The sequence below is a fragment of the Ovis aries genome, chromosome 5 (assembly GCF_016772045.2).
Source record: "Ovis aries strain OAR_USU_Benz2616 breed Rambouillet chromosome 5, ARS-UI_Ramb_v3.0, whole genome shotgun sequence".
Lineage (NCBI taxonomy): Eukaryota > Metazoa > Chordata > Mammalia > Artiodactyla > Bovidae > Ovis > Ovis aries.
The window spans coordinates 47,837,644-47,856,517 of NC_056058.1; the positions used below are offsets into that span (position 1 = coordinate 47,837,644).

General features: G+C 38.7%; 2 protein-coding genes across 7 annotated transcripts in view; one reads left to right on the forward strand and one right to left on the reverse strand.

Annotated features, from left to right (window-relative positions):
• The window catches only part of CTNNA1 (catenin alpha 1), a 332,795-nt gene that overhangs the window by 254,278 nt on the left and 59,643 nt on the right, over positions 1-18,874 (forward strand). The window lies entirely within an intron of this gene.
• On the reverse strand, positions 11,284-17,617 carry LRRTM2 (leucine rich repeat transmembrane neuronal 2). Its single transcript, XM_027969211.2, has 2 exons — positions 17,186-17,617; positions 11,284-16,833 (listed from the first exon to the last, which is right to left on the reverse strand). Exons 1-2 carry the CDS (start codon positions 17,187-17,189, stop codon positions 15,287-15,289), a joined length of 1,551 nt encoding a protein of 516 aa, XP_027825012.2. The 5' UTR covers positions 17,190-17,617; the 3' UTR covers positions 11,284-15,286.

Sequence of the window (18,874 nt, forward strand, 5' to 3'; positions counted from 1 at the left end):
TCTAGTTGCAGACCCTCACCTGAAGGTGTTTCAGTGTCCCACACGTTCAGTGTTTGGTGGGTGAGACAGTGAGACAGTCTCCGTTTTTTCCGTCTCTAGCAGAAGGGGAAAGCTGTCCCCTTTTTTTTTCTTGTAAAAAGAGCTGCAGAAAGCAACAGAAGTTGATATCTGGTAGGATCTCCCCATTTACAGTTTCCCCTACTTTTGTTAAATTTAAAAATACCTGCAAGGAGAGTGAAAAAGTTGGCTTTAAAGCTCAGCATTCAGAAAACTTAAGATCATGGTACCCGGTCCCATCACTTCATGGCAAATAGATGGGTAACAGTGGAAATAGTGGCTAAGTTTGTTTTTCTGGGCTCCAAAATCACTGCAGATGGTGACTGCAGCCATGAAATTAAAAGATGCTTACTCTTTGGAAGGAAAGTCATGACCGACCTAGACAGCATATTAAAAAGCAGGGACATTACTTTGCCAACAAAAGTATGTCTAGTCAAGGCTATGGTTTTTCCAGTAGTCATGTATGGATGTGAGAGTTGGACTATAAAAGCTGAGCGCTGAAGAATTGATGCTTTTGAACTGTGGTGTTGGAGAAGACTCTTGAGAGTCCCTTGGATTGCAAGGAGATCCAGCTAGTCCATTCTAAAGGAGATCAATCCTGGGTGTTCATTGATGCTGAAGCTGAAACTCCAGAACTTTGGCCACCTCATGCGAAGGGCTGACTCATTTGAAAAGACCCTGATGCTGGGAAAGATTGAGGGCAGGAGAAGGGGTCGACAGAGGATGAGATGGTTGGATGGTGTCACCGACTCGATGGACGTGGGTTTGGGTGGACTCCGGGAGTTGGTGATGGACAGGGAGGCCTGGCACGCTGTGGTTCATGGGGTCTCAAAGAGTCAGACACGACTGAGCAACTGAATTGAATATAAATTATATAATTTTATATATATATTATAATCTATACACACATATACACATAATTTGGCTGCATGGCACTTGGGATCTTAGTTCCCCCATAAGAGATCAAACTTGTGATCCCGGTGTGTTGCCTGGAGTGGGAGCATGGAGTCTTAACCACTGGACTGCCGACGAAGTCCCTTAAGTCAAAAATTATGTAGAATTCTTTGTTGTTCAGTCAGTCAGTTGTGTCCGACTCTTTGCGACCCCATAAACTGCAGCACACCAGACTTCCCTGTCCTTCACAGTCTCCTGGACTTTGTTCAAACTCGTATCCATTAACTCGGTGATGCCATCCAACCATCTTGTCCTCTGTCGTCCCCTTCTCCTCTTGCCGTCAATCTTTGCCAGGATCCAGGTCTTTTCCAATGAGTTGGCTCTTTGCATCAGGTGGCCAAAGAATTGGAGCTTCAGTTTTAGCATCAGTCCTTACAATGAATATTCAGGGTTGATTTCCTTTAGGATTGACTGGTTTGATCTCCTTGCTGTCCAAGGAGCTCTCAAGAGTCTTCTCCAGCACCACAGTTTGAAAGCATCAATTCTTTGACATTCAGCCTTCTTTGTGGTCCAACTTTCAGTACATGACAACTGAGAAAAACTTTGACTAGATGGACCTTTGTTGGCAAAGTGATGTCTCTCCTTTTTACTATACTATGACAAACTAGGTTTGTCATAGTTGTTCTTCCAAGGAGAAAGCATCTTTTAATTTTGTGGCTGCAGTGATTTTGGAGCCCAAGAAAATAAAGTCTTCAGTGTTTCCACGTTTTCCCCATCTATTTGCCATGAAGTGATGGAACTGGATGCCTTGATTGTAGTTTTCTGAATGTTGGATTTTAAGCCAGCTTTTTCACTCTTCTCTTTCACCTTCATCAAGAGACTCTTTAGTTCCTCTTCACTTTCTGCCATAAGGGTGGTGTTATCTGTATATCAGAGGTGATTGATATTTCTCCTGGCAGTCTTGATTCCAGCTTGTGCTTCATCCAGCCTGACAATTTCCCATGATGTACTTACTCTGCGTATAAATTAAATAAGCAAGGTGACAATATATAACCTTGATGTACTACTTTCGCAGTTTTGAACCAGCCTGTGGTTCTCTGTCTGGTTCTAACTGTAGAATTCTTAAGTCTGTACAAAAAAAAATCTGTATATCTGATAATTTTCATGGTTTGCCTAAGTAGAGAAATTTATCAGCTAGTCTTTTTTAAAGAGGAAAAAACTGATTTATTCTTTTTTCTCTTTTTTTTTACTCCTTTTTCTCCTTCCTAAAAAATACACAAGCTTCTTACGCAGTTTTCCCATTTCTTTTGTACAGATGTGTTTAAAAGATTCCTCAAGTTGCCCTATATGTTTTCAATTTTTCCTTCTTTTTTTTTCAGTTAGTCTTGATTGTAATGAAAATCTGAAAAAATAAAAATGTATTTTCTTATTTGACACACTGAAGAAATCTTAAAAGTATGATGGTTTCTGAGTCTTTGTAAAGAAAGAGAAAGTATTTGATTATAGACAGGGAACCAAAACATGATGGTATTAAATTCGGATAGGAGATGAAAGGATTCTGAAATTCTGAAACTTGTTGCTGTTGTGAAATATAACCCTTAAGGTGTCATTTTTCCTCTTCAGTTTCTGTTATGAAGATAGTATGTAGATAACATTTGGGGCTTTATTAAAATTATATTGGCAGCCATTCCACAGTTTTTAAAAAAATAGCAATTTCACTGAGGTATTTAACAGTGAAGTCATTAATGAACCTCTTATATATGAAAGTAACAAATTAAACCTTATAATAAGATTCTTTTGTAGTATGTGAGAGAGTTAAATTAGCAGGTTGTCACTACACTGTGCTCCTGCATTTCTGTTTAATATTTGTACCATACAAGGGAATCAGAAATTATTGTTCTCAAAGTTTAAAATTTTAGCTTGCAGAGAATTTAAGAGTGCATAATAGATTTTATTAGAGTGAAGGGGACCCAAGCAAGGGATTTGCTCCATACTTCAAAAAGTAGAAACTGGTTCTGCCTTTTCTGTGTCTCAGAGGGAGTCCTTATTTACACTTGATAAGAAAGTTGTAAATATTAAAACATGAAGAAACCATGTATCTTCTCAGAAAATAGTTTCAGATTGGAGATTAATAATGAAAACTTGAAACTGACATGGCAACTTGGACGCTCTATTTAGTACATGCTACCCATTCCATTACTCTTGCCTGGAGAATCCCAGGGACGGAGGAGCCTGGTGGGCTGCCATCTGTGGGGTCGCACAGAGTCGGACACGACTGAAGCGACTTAGAAGCAGCAGCAGCAGTGAAGGAATGATTTCTTACATTTTTGCCCCTCGTGCTGCCCTCATTTCTCTTGAGCAAAGCTCTGAGAGAGTCATTTGTTTTTTTCCCAACTGGCCTTTGGTTCTTACCCTTTGTCTGTCCTTCGTATAAATCTTTTATCCATCTTCTCCTGCAGCCCTTCTCTGATAGTTAAAATTATAGGTTTTGTTTTTCTCAGCAAAACAAGAAAAATTGCTAAAATACATTTTTCTAAATCACCACTTTGACCATCATAATTCTAGTCATCTCCACAAATCTGGAGTGGCTGTTCTTGTTGAGCATGTTAAATCTGAGCACCTTTCCTGGTCCCTGAAGCCCCTTGGCATTTGGACTTACCTTTGCTCACTTACTGGTATCAGTTTGTCAGATCAAAGGCTTTGGCCATCCCCCACAGCCAGTCATATTGAAATCCTACTTGTACTTTTGTACCTAGCTTAAGACTGTTTTCTCCACTGCATTCTTCAGTGACCACTCCCCACCCTCACCCCCCCCCCCCCCCCCACCCCCCGCCTTTCTAAATCCATCAGCGATCTAGGTGGTGCCATCCAATTCACATTTTGGGGGCTTCTTTTATTAGTTACTCATTGTCTCTTGAAATTAACCTCTGACTAAACTATAAACTCCTGAGGGCAAGTGCCTATATCACCTGAGCATCTCATATAGTGAAAGTTGAAGTCCTTGTTGAATTATTTAAATACATTACGAAGTAGTATTAGTAATACAGGTCACTGTGTCCCAGGAATTGTTCTGAGTATTTTACACACATTCCCATTTAATCTTCTAAACATGAGCTTCATACTGTTAAGACAGAGAGATTAAATGACTTATTTAAGATCTCATGGGTAGTAAGTTCACAACCACACTTCGAACTTAGCCTGGCTTTAGACTTCAAACTCTTAGCCACCGTGCAACACTATAATTCCAGGTGAGAAGAATAGTGTTAGATGGCCTATACCATAAATTAGACTTTTGATTATATATTCCCTTTCCTCCCCAAGTTTTATTATGAAAAATTTCATACATATATAGAACTGGAAAGAATTTTTCAATTGAACATGCATATTTACACACACCTATTTTGTAGATTCTGTGATTGATTTTTTGATATTTGCTTCATCACATTTACCAATTCTGTGTCCATCATCTTAGTGTTTTATTTACTTTTGAGTTTTTTTGGGTGGGGGACTGTGCTGGGTCTTCATTTTTGCACTCAGGCTTTCTCTAGTTGCAGTGCACTTGGTTCTCATTGCAGTGGCTTACCTTGCTGCAGAGCATAGGTTCTAGGCTATGAGGGCTTCAGTAGTTGTGGTGCGTGGACTCAGTAGTTCCCGCGCATGAGCTTAGTTGTCCACAGGTATGTGAAATCTTCCCGGAGCAAGCATTGAACCTGTGTCCCTTGCATTGCCAGATTCTTAACAACTGGACCACCAGGAAAGTCCATCTTATTATTGTTTTGATTCATTTCAAAGTCAGTTGTAGATACTTGGCATATTTCATCTGTAAATGTTACAGCATGCATCTCAGTTTAATTTTTTATGATGAATTTTATATAGTAAAATGTACAAATTTTAAATATTCGATAGGTTTTGATAAATGCACACACTTTGTAACGCAGTCCTCTATGAAGATAAGGGAACATTATATGATTATCATTTTATTGAATATTTGCCTTGTATTATCAAGTAAATGAGTCATACATTTTCCACCATATTGAAACCTGCTTTTCTGATTGTTCCATGTTCTCTGACTGTATCTTTGGTTTATTACACAGACCTCATTGAGGGCAGGATCATCTGTTTCAGAACATACTTAGAGGTGTGACTAATGGTGGATTTACTGTTGTAGTAACCATTTTCCCTTCCTAAGGCAATGTGGATCCTTAATAGTACCAATTCCTTTGATATGCAGTGTTTCAGCTCATTTTCATGAATTAAGTTGACCTTATTCCTGTTAGTTTTCCAATAGAATGTGATTTGCTCATGCGATTTTGATGTTGAGAGGAGGGTGCTGCACTTGGATCCCGTTCTTTTTTGGTTGACTGTTATTTGATAGATAACTGTTTAAAGTTTTCTCAGGTTGATGTAGGAGAAGAGTGTGGTTTTATGAATCCTATCTCCGTCTCTCAGTCCCTTGAAGTCATTGAGTCTTATGACTTAAAAATTCCTCTATTCATGGATGATTTCAAAATTTATGTTTCCAGCCAGCCTTGATCTTTATTCTAAATTTATCATCCACTACTTGAATTTCAGCTTTTAACATGTGGAAAACAGAATCTTAATGTTTTTCACTCCTCCCCTTCTCAATGTATGCCATCTATAGTGTTCTTACTCCCAGTTGATATTAGGTCTTGGAATTCAATTAGTTTAAATGCTAATTCATAAATTAGACTAAAGAATATAGCCTTTCATAGGTTTTATCAAATCCCTAGGCCCCTCCCCCATCCTCTCTTCAATTTAAACTGAGGAGTGTGTATGTGTGTTTGAAAATTGATGTAAAAGGTTTATAAGGCATGATCTTAAAAATACTGATTATTATTTTGGGAAGCCAGAAGGTTTGTATTTTTAACAATTATATTTGCTTAATTGTTCTTGTAATAACTTAGGGTGATGTCTTTGCTGGGAAGGTCAAGCCCACTTTTGATAAACCCATTTACAAGTTGACTCTTCGACTTCTACCTGTAATTCATCTCATGTGTAATTCTAAGTGAGCACGAATTGGATGTCTAGATGATGGTGTTGCTTATGCACTATAATGTCTTTTCACACTTTAGGAATGCTGCATCAAAAGGAAGAAAATTCCTGACCATCTGCTATTAGGTTTTCATGTAGAAGAGTAGATAAATCTTAGACTAGCAGTTTTACCACAGTAACAAAATGGGCTGTAGTTGTTGGAAGTTGATGGCAAATGTCAGAGAGCAGTTTTGCACCTACTGGCCTGAAGGGATTGTCAGGAGACACGAGGAAGATGTGATGACCTGGCACTATCCCAGAATGCCTGTAGAAGTGTGCTAAAGGTGGTATATTCTTTTTCCTTATTTCTTACTGCCATTTTCCCTTTTGAATTTCAAGGGGGAGTTAGGGAGATTAATCAGAGAGAAGGTAGCATTGGCAGGGTTATTTCTGGACCCAGTTTCTTAGTGTGTGCCATGGGTGACATTTATTTCTAGCATGAAGTGCTTAATGCTCTTGTCTTTCTATTTGGAGCAAAAGCTATGGCAGAAAATACGTTCACGTGAAAGATCAGTGTTTTTGTTGTCAATTCAATGGAATTCTGACAAAACGTATATGAAAATTTAGAGCACAGATGAAGGAAGTAAAGACTACCACCTATGATCTTCAGAACTCTATACTTCTGAAATTTTTAGAACCATGTTCTCTATACCTGTGTCCTTTATCCCCTAGGGTGCATTCCCCACCCCCTACATAAACCCAGCAAAATAACTATTAACATTAAATATGTGAGGAGTGTTACGGATTTTATTTGGTCATAGACCTGGAGAGAGTGCTATTTATTAAGAGCAAAAAAGTCACTATCCTTAAATGGCTCATATTTCTTATCTTTTGACAGTATAAGAATGGTGAATAATATTATTTGATACTTGAATCTGTACAAAGGGAGGGGTAGACTAAGAAGACAACTCAGTGTGTGCTTGTGTTTCTAATAGTATTTCCCAAGCTGTATAGATTCATTTGCAGCTGATAGGCATTTGGTTTTGTGGAGTCAAGGAGTATCTTTGAAATTATGGCCATTTCCTTAAAAGAGGTTGCTTAGCAATGGATATATGACAGTCGAACTTTTTCCTGTTAATAGAGTAGCTTACCTTTCGAGTTTTGGAAAGCATGAAGAGAAGTGGAATGTGGTTGTAAAAGAGGAAAGAGAGCAATTAGGGTCAAGAGATGTGGGAAAGTGCGTAAAAGTTATGGGGAAAGGAGCAGATACAGCAGTTTGCCTTGTTGGATAAACCAGATAATGATCTTGAAAAGAGAATATCAAGAAAGAAGTTCTTGAACTGAAAAATCTGGGCCACATGATCTATAGGCTTTGATATGACCAAATGTAGGTCTTCATTCTGAGAGGTTAATTCCATGCAAGTTTTATATTTAATAGAGATTTTGGTAATATGGAGGATCACCGTCCAGCAGTCATGAAACATATTCTCTTTGACTGATAGGTTATCTTTGTCTTAAAATTCTCATGCTTCACTTGATCAGATCTCAGTAGTTCTGGCAGATCTGCCTAGGACCCAAATCCTCCACAATTGGATGGGTTGGTTCCTAAATTAAATGTAGACTTGAAGTATGTTTTTTCCTAAGCAGAAAAACCCCAACATAATAGTGATCCTTAATCCTCAGTTATGTATTTTGTCCCAAAATAAAATTGTCAGAGGCTACCAATGAGATTATTTTATATTTCTTTTGAAAAATAGTACCTGTTTATGATAATGGATAATATGTGTTGGCCTATATAATTACTTGATTTTTAAGTGCCTTACTCAGAAGGACTTTTGGAATTAGGAATTCTAAATCTTTAAATTTAGCCTTGATTCATAAAGCCAAATCACAGTAATGCTTTGTCTAATAGTACATTTATATAAAGCAGATTATTTGACTGAGATAATGTGGTCAGTTTTATATTAGTATTAGGTATAAGAAGTGTATCCAGGTCGTTGGCTTATTAAAAGCTCTTGCTAATTATCAGTCTTCATTTTGGATACCATTAACAGTGTAGAAAGTAATACTGGAAAGGAGAGAGTTTCTGGGAGCAACTCCGGAGCCTAATATGTCTTTAATGGGATTAAAGATGGATCTGTTACATCTAGTTCTCACATATTGTTATTTAAAATAGAAAATATTTGTTAAATATTTACTGTGTGCCAGCCTCTTCTCAGGACTTTGCATGTGTTAAATTCTCTTTTGCTTGTTACTGCTATTAATTCCATCTTAGGAGTTAGAGACCCAAGGCACAGTAAAGTTGATTAACTTGTCCAGCGTGACAGGCCCAAGTGTGGAGCAGGTCTCTAATCACAGGTGTCTGTCTGCTCTTGTTGAAGGTAGAAGGTTTTGCTAATGACAGAATGAGTTTTAAATTTTAAAGACAGTTAAATTTCTGACAGCTATTCACACTAGTGAATGCTTTATCTTTTTAAGTCTGTTCTTTCTTAGGAAATTGGTAATCATCTTATAGATTCTTATCCAAATCATTCTTTATGGTTATCATCAACATAACTAGAGATGCATGAAATGTGCTTTTCTTCATTCATGATGTAGTGAAAGATTTTTAAATTGTACTCCTAGCCTGGAAGATTTATAATGTAATGGTAGGTTAGAAAGTTACTGGATGTCCCTATGTGATGAACATTCTAGCTTGGGTTCCAGGGATATTATAAGGAGGAAATGCAAACTATACTTCCAAGTTGGATACATATTCATTCTTGCTGACTTTATAGGCTCTTGCCTTGGGTCACCACAAAGGCTAGATCATACCACAGAGCATGCATCATGCATGCGTAGCCTGCTTTTCCATAGTTTTTTCAAGAGTTGATGTGAAAAACATCAACTTTTTACCTATTCTGTAAAAGCTCCTTGGAGGTACTGACATGTTTCCTTATTGTTCCTACAGCTGGCTCCTTTTTAAAGGCAATTCAGACTTTTGCATTTGCATCATTCCCCCCAAATAAACTGATGTGCTTCCTTTATCAGATGAAAGCTGTTGATTTTGTTCTTTCCCCTGGCTACCAGGAAGATCAAAGCCAAACTAGTGTATACTAGAATACTCTGTTAGGGCTTTTGGGGTGAGTTAACCAAAACAGTTTAGGATCTGGTAAAATTTCTAGATTCATGCACAATATTCACAATATAGTTTCAAGAAATTCTTGGCATCCTATGAAACATCCTCGACCCCTGCCTTTGATCTTTTTATATCGGTATTTCAACCATTCTCTATGTGTGCCCTTTGTAAATAATAAACACATTGCTTTCAGAGATTTTGAGGTGCTGAGCAGTTGCCTTCTATGTATAATATCTGGCAGCAAGGCCAGGGGAACATTTTTGGTTCTCATGATAATGACACATATAAATGGCTATAGAGTTTTTATCTTAGGGTTTTCCAGAAAATGCAAACTGGAGAGAGAGAGAGAGAGAGAGAGAGAGAGAGAGAGAGAGAGAGAGTGTGTGTGTGTGTGTGTGTGTGTGTGTGTGTGTGTGTGTTTGGTAGAAATACTAGGGCATAAAGGTGGAGTTTTTGTGCACTGAGCACAATTGTGAATCGATATTCAGTCAAGTTATGACATTTTTGCTTCTCTTCACTGTGGTTCTTGGTGAAGTCTCTTCATGGAAGCTGTGAAAAGTCTTTGGAAATTGTCCCTGGGGCTGCAGTTTTAAAATCTGGTTCCCGAATGAGGAAAGAGCCTTTTCTCTTTTGTGGTGGTGTAGCCATTGGCCCCAGCCTTCCGAGTTGGTGGTGGTTGTTGATAGGTGCTCCGTCATGTTGGGTTTCTAGCCAGGAGGCCTGGGCTACCTTTGCTCTTGGTCCTCTGTGTATAAAAGGATGGTATATTCAGTTTGTGGGCTGTACAGGATAGCATGTTTCATTGTACTTGCCTTTGGAGATTTCTTGCTCTTTAATGTCTCCTTCAGATAGGGCTTCAGGGAGGTTCAGCATCTGTCCCTAAGACTGTTCCCAAAACATTGTCTAGTGATGAGGAACTCATGCTACGGGGAGATGTTGGGAATAGCTGTGATTTTCACCTCTTTTTCCTTTTCTTTCTTTGTAAAAGACAATTTGTAGTACATTTTGTCTCTCTAAGGGAGACCAGAGTACCCAGCTGGTTAGATATATTTAAAGAAAGAAAAAAAATCTCTTTAAACAGACCTTGAAGAATTCTATTATAAATCTGAGTGGGAACCTGAGAATGCTGTGGCATACAGGCAAAACTAATTAAAATAACTGATAAAGAAATCAGATGTAGCTTTACATGGGATTTTCAAGATTAAAATGTACGAGAATTATGTTAATAAACTCTGCTTTTAACTCCAGAAAGGATAGGATCTCATTTCTTTTGGGTAACTTGAAACCACAATCACCTGTGCCCTCTAGTGAGTGAGTTTGACAGTCAAATTTTGTATTGTGCTTCCTGCCTCTGCTCTAATTACTGCTGAGGTTCTTGGTGTAAGAACTCTCTTAGCCCCTCTGATCTCCTCATCCCTGGATGTTTGTTCCTGCCTCTCTGGTCTTGCTGCAGTGCTGGTCTGGAGAGCTGTTAAGGTCATCCTGGCAGGTATGGCGACCTGTGGCAGTCAGTTCTCAAGGCCAGCTTAGCTTCTGCCCCCAGTGATGCCCAGGCAAAGTGCCCTGTCCTCAGGATGTTTATGCCAAGCAAAGAGAGTTTGGTTAAAAATATTCCCTTCCTTTCCCCTATCCATACTTACTGACCTGCTGTCTGGGACAGGGTGGATCATGTAGATATCCTAGAGACCTCAGCATGGTCAGCACCTGTGGGCTTCCCTTCCAGGAGTGGTGTGCAAGGTACTGCTAGGATGTGCACTAACAGATCCCTGAGGTAGAGGCCAAATTGCTGTTTGCTGGGTATAGGCAATTGAGTACATTTTTGAGGTTCCCCAGGCTGTGGCAGAACACAAATGTTAGAGGGGTGGGAGATGGTGGCCAGCCTTGGGCCCGGTGAGCCCCATAGACAGCTGTTTGTCCAGTAGCAAAGGCTTGTGATAGAGCAGCTTCTTATTGTATGACTGGTGTTTATCAGCTGGGTGGTTTTTTGCCAGCCCCCCTCCCCCACTTTACTTCTTAGCCTAGGTTTTTTTCTGTCTTTGAATGAAGACAGGTGATGATTAGCTGCCCTATTTCCAACTGGCACATTTGGCATTATAGAGAACATGGCACAAAACAACTGTTCATTTAAGGTTTCTGTATCTGTCATAAATGATTTTTCAGGTTTCACATGTCAAAATTGATAGGTTCCCAAGGAAAAGCTTCAGGAAAAAATAGACATTCACTTTTTACAGTATACACAATTTTAATAACAAAACTTCCCTGTACACTGCACTTGGTTACCCCCTGCCCCAGTATAATAGTATTTTCTTCTCCCTTCCCCCCCAACCCACTTGACCACCTCCCACCCTACCCCATTCCCCTACCACTCCCACAAAAAATGGCTCTTAGGGTGACTGAACACAATATGTGTGGACTATACTTTTAGTTTCCAGTTTCAATGTTGGTCGGAAGGTTCATCAAACATTCCATAGATTAGGCTTTTAAAAATTACCAAGGAGGAACAGGTTAATTGCAGGAGTAGCAGACATTTCCAAAATGTTTGCAATAGCGATATGAAAGCTTAAATAGCCATTTACTATTTATTTTGACCTTAAATTAAGTACTATGTGTTTGCCCTAGGTTAGGAACAGAAATATTTAATTATCTATCTTCATCTCTTTTATCTTTTTCTAGTTGAAGCAGTTTAACCTGTAAGGTATGAAAAGCATGTTCCCAAACAGATTTTTGAGTCAGATCTGTCACTGTATTGCTTTATTAGGAAAATGATCATGTAAAAATAATATTTCAAAATTTCATATTGATATCCATACTTTAGAGAGAACAGGGCATTTATAGTCTCCAACCCCTCACCGTTGTGTAGAGGAGGTATGCCTAAAGAAAATGGTATGCTTGTTTTGAATTTAGAATTAAGACCTAGTGCTACATAGGTAGGGCTCATTTTTATTGGAAAGAGTCTAGATCTTGGTGACTAGCATTAGAATAAGCAGATGGATTTTAATAATTAGTAGAGTTGGGAAGTTTAGTCAGTTCCATTCATTGAATTGGTACAGAAATTAACTTAGCCACATTAAGAAATTACATGTGTTAGTGCAGATTTTTGGCTTAAAAATTAGTATTTTTGCTGTTTGTTGTTGGCAGTGGGTATTCTCTGAGTTGTATGCATTTATAAATTTATCAACTCACTCTAATTTCAGAAAGGTGATTGAAATCCTGGCAAGCTACAGAAATGAATATAAATAATTCCAAACTAGCTATTGGTTACTAGGTGGGTACAGTATCAGACCCTTTGTTAGCTTCCTTTTTCCAGAGATTTATTTTTCTGGTTTTCAAGTGGTCATTTTCTTCTAATCTTGAAAATGAAAAAGGGGGGATGGGGGAGTTGAAGAGAATAAGACAGTAAAAAACAAAAGGCCTAACATTATATTGCCAGCATCTGCAGTGTAGTTGTGATGCTCTTCCACCCGAACCAGTTGGTAAAGAGAGCACATATGACTAACAGTCTCATCTTCAAACCTGTGCTGATACAGAAACACAAATAGACCAAAATTAAAAGGAATCTTGTCTTCTATAGGCATTTGAAAAGGGAAGTTTGCTCTTTAAATGGAAAAGGAAAGCGCTGTTTGGCACTGTTATTCACTTTTCTCAGAGAGCATTGCCCAAAAGATGAAGGGCCAAAAAAATCTGTTATTTTTCAACTGAAAGGTATGCCTTGGTGGCCTTGGCTATGCCGTTCCCCTGAATTACTGAATGGCTTGATTTTCCAATTTACTTTCCTATGTACATTAAGGATTTTGCCGACTGATGGTCCATTTTACTAGTGTAATCTTTAGGATTAATGTGGGGATTCCCAGCCAATATTTCTCACCCTTCTGCTCACAGTTTCAATTAATTTTGGGTTGTGGTTGAAATGCTGGAAACTACTCTGCTATCCTCCAAAGTTAGTGGAATCTTGTATGTCTAAGACACAATTGTATTGTGACAAAGCTGTTCCCTTACAAATGGCCATGATTATCCTGATAAATGGGTTGGTAAATTTTAGCTTGTGGAGCTCTCATTTGTTACGTGGGCTTTAAGTGTGAGCTGTGCTCTATGCTGGGAAATCGGCTTCTGTCCTTGCCCAGCAGGCCTAGGGTCTAGTTTTATTAAGAGATGAAATGCTCACTGCTCAAGATCTGCTGAGGTGGACTGAGACTTTACCAAACGAATCTGCCCACCTTAGAAATTGTAGAGAGCACATTTTTACTATAATTTGTGATCTTGTCTGCTTTTTACTGAGACACATTTTCTTTGAAATGTAGGTAGACATCTTTCAGTATTAAATCTCATGGGTTAAACTATAGTCTTAACATGTTTTAGTTCCATCCTGGGAAGAAATACGCCTTGAATGAAGTAAAGGATAACTTTTTTTTATGGTAATGATTTTCTCTAAGAATTTATGCCTTTTTTCCTTCATCAGCAAATGTCAGTTTTCATCTTCTAAAAATCAAGTCAGTTGTCTAATTTCATGGTTTTTGCTAGTACATACGTGGAACCTCATTTATGGAAAAATTCTATATGCATTGGTAACATATCTAAATCATAAATACGTCATAGTCTCTCTGGGGAAATCATAATTGAATAAACAAAATACTTGTGGCTCTTTTCTACACGAGAAATGTGATATCATTATCATTTTTAAATTGCTGAACATTTATATTAATAACAGAATCTCCCCCCTCACCCCTTTCCAGCTGCAGGTCCCTGGGCCTTTGCCCTATTTGATTCAGATCATGTATAGTTGCCCATTTGCTTTGCTTCCTTTTAACTTTGCTAACCTGTTTCAGGGAGAGTCAGATTTCAGAATGCTGCCTTTCTCTCATCCCCTCACCTCCTTCAAGTTACCACTGTGTGGCTGCATAGGCATGTGGAGTGTTCTGCCATGAGAAGGTTTGCTTCAAATCTGTGTTCCCTTTACTTAGAAGGACCTGCTCTTAAACAGTAAGAATTGATATCCATTAAAAGGTCAAAATTTAGCATGTAATACTTAGAAAGTACTTTTTAAAAATGGATCTTTTAAAATATATTCTAACAAGAATCAGTGTTATGCATGTTGCTAGCCAGTTATTTTTAATTTGAATTTTTGAGGCTTGGAGATCAAGGAAGGGCAGAGGAGAGAGGTTTAAACCCCTTTGTCAAGGCATCTTTGATCATGACAGTTGAGGGGAGGGGGACCGGGAGGGGAGAGGAGGGGGAGAGAGAGACAGGGAGTGAGGGTGTATTTGTGTGTGTGCTTTCAGACTAGAGTGAGAAGCTGGTCATAAGATTGTTGAATTGACTCAGTTTATCTCTTTTCTCTCCAAAATAATTTCTAAATCTTTTTTCACATATAAATGTAAGTATAGGATTTAGTAAACCAATTAGTAAAGTGATAATTTAACACTAGTTTAAAATAATTATCTAATGCCACAAAAATCAACATGTCCATTATAAGTCAAACTAGAGATATGATATGAAGTCAGTGTCATTATTTAGAATTGATTTCATTGTAATGAGACCTTTTCACAATCACTTGGATTCATTGTTTATATATATTAAAGAGTCACTCAGCTTATTAGAATTACATAAAGGGTTCTAATTTCATGATATGGACTTTGATAATACCTACTAACCCAGGCAAAAACTCTGGAAGAAGAGTGTTTAATATTGACCAGTCTTCAGCATACATAAAATTCTACTCCCCACACTGGCGTTAAACTGTAGGTTTAAGTAAATACCAAATTATCATACAAGAGAACTTTGCTAAGTCTCCTTTTAAGCAGCAAGCCAGTTGTGGTACTTAGGGTGGAGAGCAATGATCAAACAAGTATTGATCCATATCTCTTTCTGCTCAGTAGCGTCTTTCCAAACTGTTTTCAGTAGAAAAAAATAGCATATGGAGACCTTAGTGTAAATGTTTACACACAATAGTTTATAATTACATACATGAAATGTCTTATTTTGAAGTAAGCATTTTTAGACTTTCCCACAAGAGTGCAAATTAATGTGAGCATTGCTTCATTTAACACTTAAAATATGGTTTCATTAAAAAAAAATTAAAAAGACTTCAACACGTCAGAAACCTAAGTCTCCACTTGGTTTGGAAAAATTAGGCTTAATGTCACCATTGGTAAAAATTAGATATGTATTTAGCCCCTACTATGTAAAATAGGTTACTTATCTGATGTAATTTTTGATGATGGGTAGATATTATACTTCACATTCTTTGTATGGCAGCTGCTGACACTTGCACTGTCCATAACCGTTAATGATGATGAAGGGTCCTTCATGGGTAGGTTCATATTCATTATATGGTCCTTGGTCTGACATGTTTGACATATGGAGTCGTGTTTGGGATCGGAGCTGCCTGTGGTTCTGAATCATTGAGCACTGCCTAATTCTTCTTAAAGTGGGAGGGCAGCACTTCCTGGAGATGAACACTATAAAAATAATAAAAAAGAAAGAAAACAATAAAGCCATTGTTCCTGTAATTACCCGCTGAGTGAAGATGGCATTGTCTGGTTCCGGGAAGTGTTCCTCAGTAGTAACTGCTATGCCTGCAGTAGTTGGGATTTCTTTGTCTCCCACATGGTAACTTGATGAGCTTATTCTTTTTGTATATTCAGTGGTTGGATCTTTATAAGTTGTAGCCATGGCAGTGACGGTGGTTGATAAATTCCAGCAGAGCTGAAATCCATGGACTGCATCTAGTATATCCTCTCCCTGGGTGTGGTCAGGGCTGTGGCATAGGATGGAATGCTCCCACCGACCTTGGAAACTGCCCAGCCAGGAGGCCAAAGCACATATTCGAGGGCTGCATTCCCACAGATTGCCAGAGAGGCCAACGGTTGTGAGGGACCTAAGGGAGTTTAAGATCTTGGAATCAAGGCTGTTTAACTTGTTGTTATCCATGAGGAGTATTTTAAGATTAGGCATCGTTTCAAATACTGTCAGATCGATGGCTTTTATTTCATTTCCAGTCAAGTCTAGTTTTTCTAAAGTGCCCCAGGTCCACTCCATCCCACATGTCAAGTTGCTAATTTTGTTCCATTGTAAGAAGAGCGTGTGCAGACTGCTTAGCCGTAGGAAATGAGCAAAATTAATCTTCGTCAGCTGGTTGTGCTCTAGATGAAGCTCTCTCAGTTTGATTAATCCCGCAAATCCATTGCGAGCCAAACTTCGCAAACGGTTTGTGCTCAAATCCAGGAACTCCAGACTACGACAGTCCCAGAACAGGCGTACTGGGATAGTCCGCAGGGAGTTGGACCGTAAATGCAAGGTCTGCAGCTTCCGGAGGCCATAGAAGAGCTCTGGGTGCAGAGATGACAGCTGATTAAAAGACAGGTCCAAATTTTGCAGGTTAATCAGTTGGGTAAAAGTTGTGTTTGGCAAATAAAATATTTTGTTGGAGCTCAAGATTAATTCCTTAAGTTTATATAGTCCTTGAAAAGCATCTTCTTTTACTGTTGATATTTGATTGTGGTCTAAGTGGAGCCAGGTGAGTTGACTGAAGCTGGCAAATTGATCCCTTTCGAGCTCTGTGATGTGATTGTGCCTCAGGGACAGGCCCAGAGAGCCCTTGTCTGTGGTGTTTGGCACTGAGTGAAAGCCCTGAGAGTCGCAGTAGAAGAGCAGCTTCTCACAGCGGCATTTGGGTGGACACGCCATACCCAGCGCAGGCAGCATTTTTAAAACCATACTCATTGCATATATTGCTGCTAGCATAGGGGCCCCTAATGGCCACTTGAAATGTAAGCCTGCAGAATATAATTTAAGGAAAACAAGAAGATAGAATATTTTTCAGCAGAGCATATGGGCTTTTAAACAACAACAACAACAACAACATTATGGCAAAAGATTTCACTACATATAACTTATTTTTTCATTTGCTGTAGGAAAGCTAGCCTTGTTAGTATGACTAGAACAAAACTTAAACCATTAAGAAAGGAGATACAACACATCCTGTCATCAGCAGTATATATTTTACCTAAACCTCAAAATCCAAAAATGTGACAAGTAATTTCTCTCATAAAATGTGAATTCAATGGCTTATTTTAAAAGCGTGACTCCTTGCTGACTGTACAAGACACATTAAATACATGGACTTACCCATTCTTCTGAGCACATTGGAGGCTGCATTCAGTCTCGGTTGTCAGACTCAACGCAGTGAGTCTGTAAAAGGCTCTAACATGCAGGAGCCTTTGACCAGTTTCCTGTTTTCTGTGTCCCAGGCTTTCCGAGTAAAATTGAAATCCACCAGGGTTTGTTTTTCCTTAGGATATTCCTCTCGAAAGCATTGGTTTCATTTTCTTTGACCACTCTGATCCCCTAAATCAGTTTTGAATATGTTATTAATTTCGCCCTCCTGTAACTGCTCAGCTGGTTAATCAAAGCTTCAGCCTCTCCTTTCCGCAGCCGTTAGTTCTCTCGGTCTTAACTTGTTGATGGCAGATGGGCGGCTTGTTGCAGAGAAGAGCTCCTGGAGCAGCATGAGTGCATTTACTGAAAAGCTTTTCCGAGAAACGGCACAAGAATGGATTTGCTTATGTGCTGCGACCACACAGAACTGTATATAGGCTGACGTCACCGGGTGACGTGTCTTTTGTTTGGGTTTTCCAGAAGCTTTACTGTTATAAAGCAGCGTGCTTTGTAACAATATCGGGGTCGTTGTAAGACCCCCGATTATAATAAAGCGAGAAAGAAGAACTCCTGACCTGAAAACATGGTATTCCTTCAGTGTAGGAAGCAGCAGTGAGGTTGTAATAAAGGCTGCATTCAAGAAGATCCATCTGAACAGTGAGTTGGGTTAGCAGAGTGACTATTTTATAATGCTTGGAAGAGCCAGCATTAGACTGCCGATTCTGCATAGAGAGCATCTAAATGGGCAGGAGCCTGCACGATTTATGAAGTGCTGATTTAACAGCATTCTATGCAAGTGCCTGCTGCTCTGGTAGTTTGGAAAGCTACTTAATCACCTGGTTGTCATGCTTGGTTAAAATAGAAGTTAAAACTATGATTTGCTTCAGATGTGTTGGTAAACTAGTTCAGTGGGCTTTGCTTCTTTGCCGTTAAGAGTTTAGCGTTATAAACCAAGAATAAAGGGGGGAAAAAGTTGGAAAACAAAGAATTTGGTTATTTTGCTCTTTGAGAATTTTAAGAGAAAGCTAATTAAAATGATTTCTCTTTCTCTGTCTTATTTTATATAATAGTGTTTCATCACAATACTAACTGAAAAATAATAATCCAGAAATCTTTGGATGTCTTGGTAGGAGAAAAGGGTAGGTTGATATAATTTAATATTGCATGCTCTTAAGTGTTAACAGTGGAACAGAAATAGTTTAGGACAAGTGGTACAGCATGGCTATATTCTGACATGGTCGCTTGTATATACCTCAGAATTTCACTTAACTCCTAAAGCTAAAAGCCTCTACTGATCTGGGTTGGGGTATTGTGGCCCTCAAACAATAGAGCATTTGCATGCTCAGCAGCGCCTATTGGCACACTTAAGAACTGAGTCTCATACTAACTGTTGTTAGACTCTCTCTAGGGAATACAAAAGGTCACATACTTTGGAATAGGATTTTTGCTTTGGCTGTTTTTACTTGACCTAACACTACCTTCTCCTGCCAGAATAGTATCACTTTTCAGAATTTGGTTATGAACATACAGCTCCATGTTTACTACTGTATAAACATGAAAGTTATTTCTAGTGTGAGTTAGGGTCATAGTTTCAGGCCTGATGAAGGTAAGGCCTCTTGTACACCTGACATTACTGATTTGGCCTTTTTGGCCATTTCT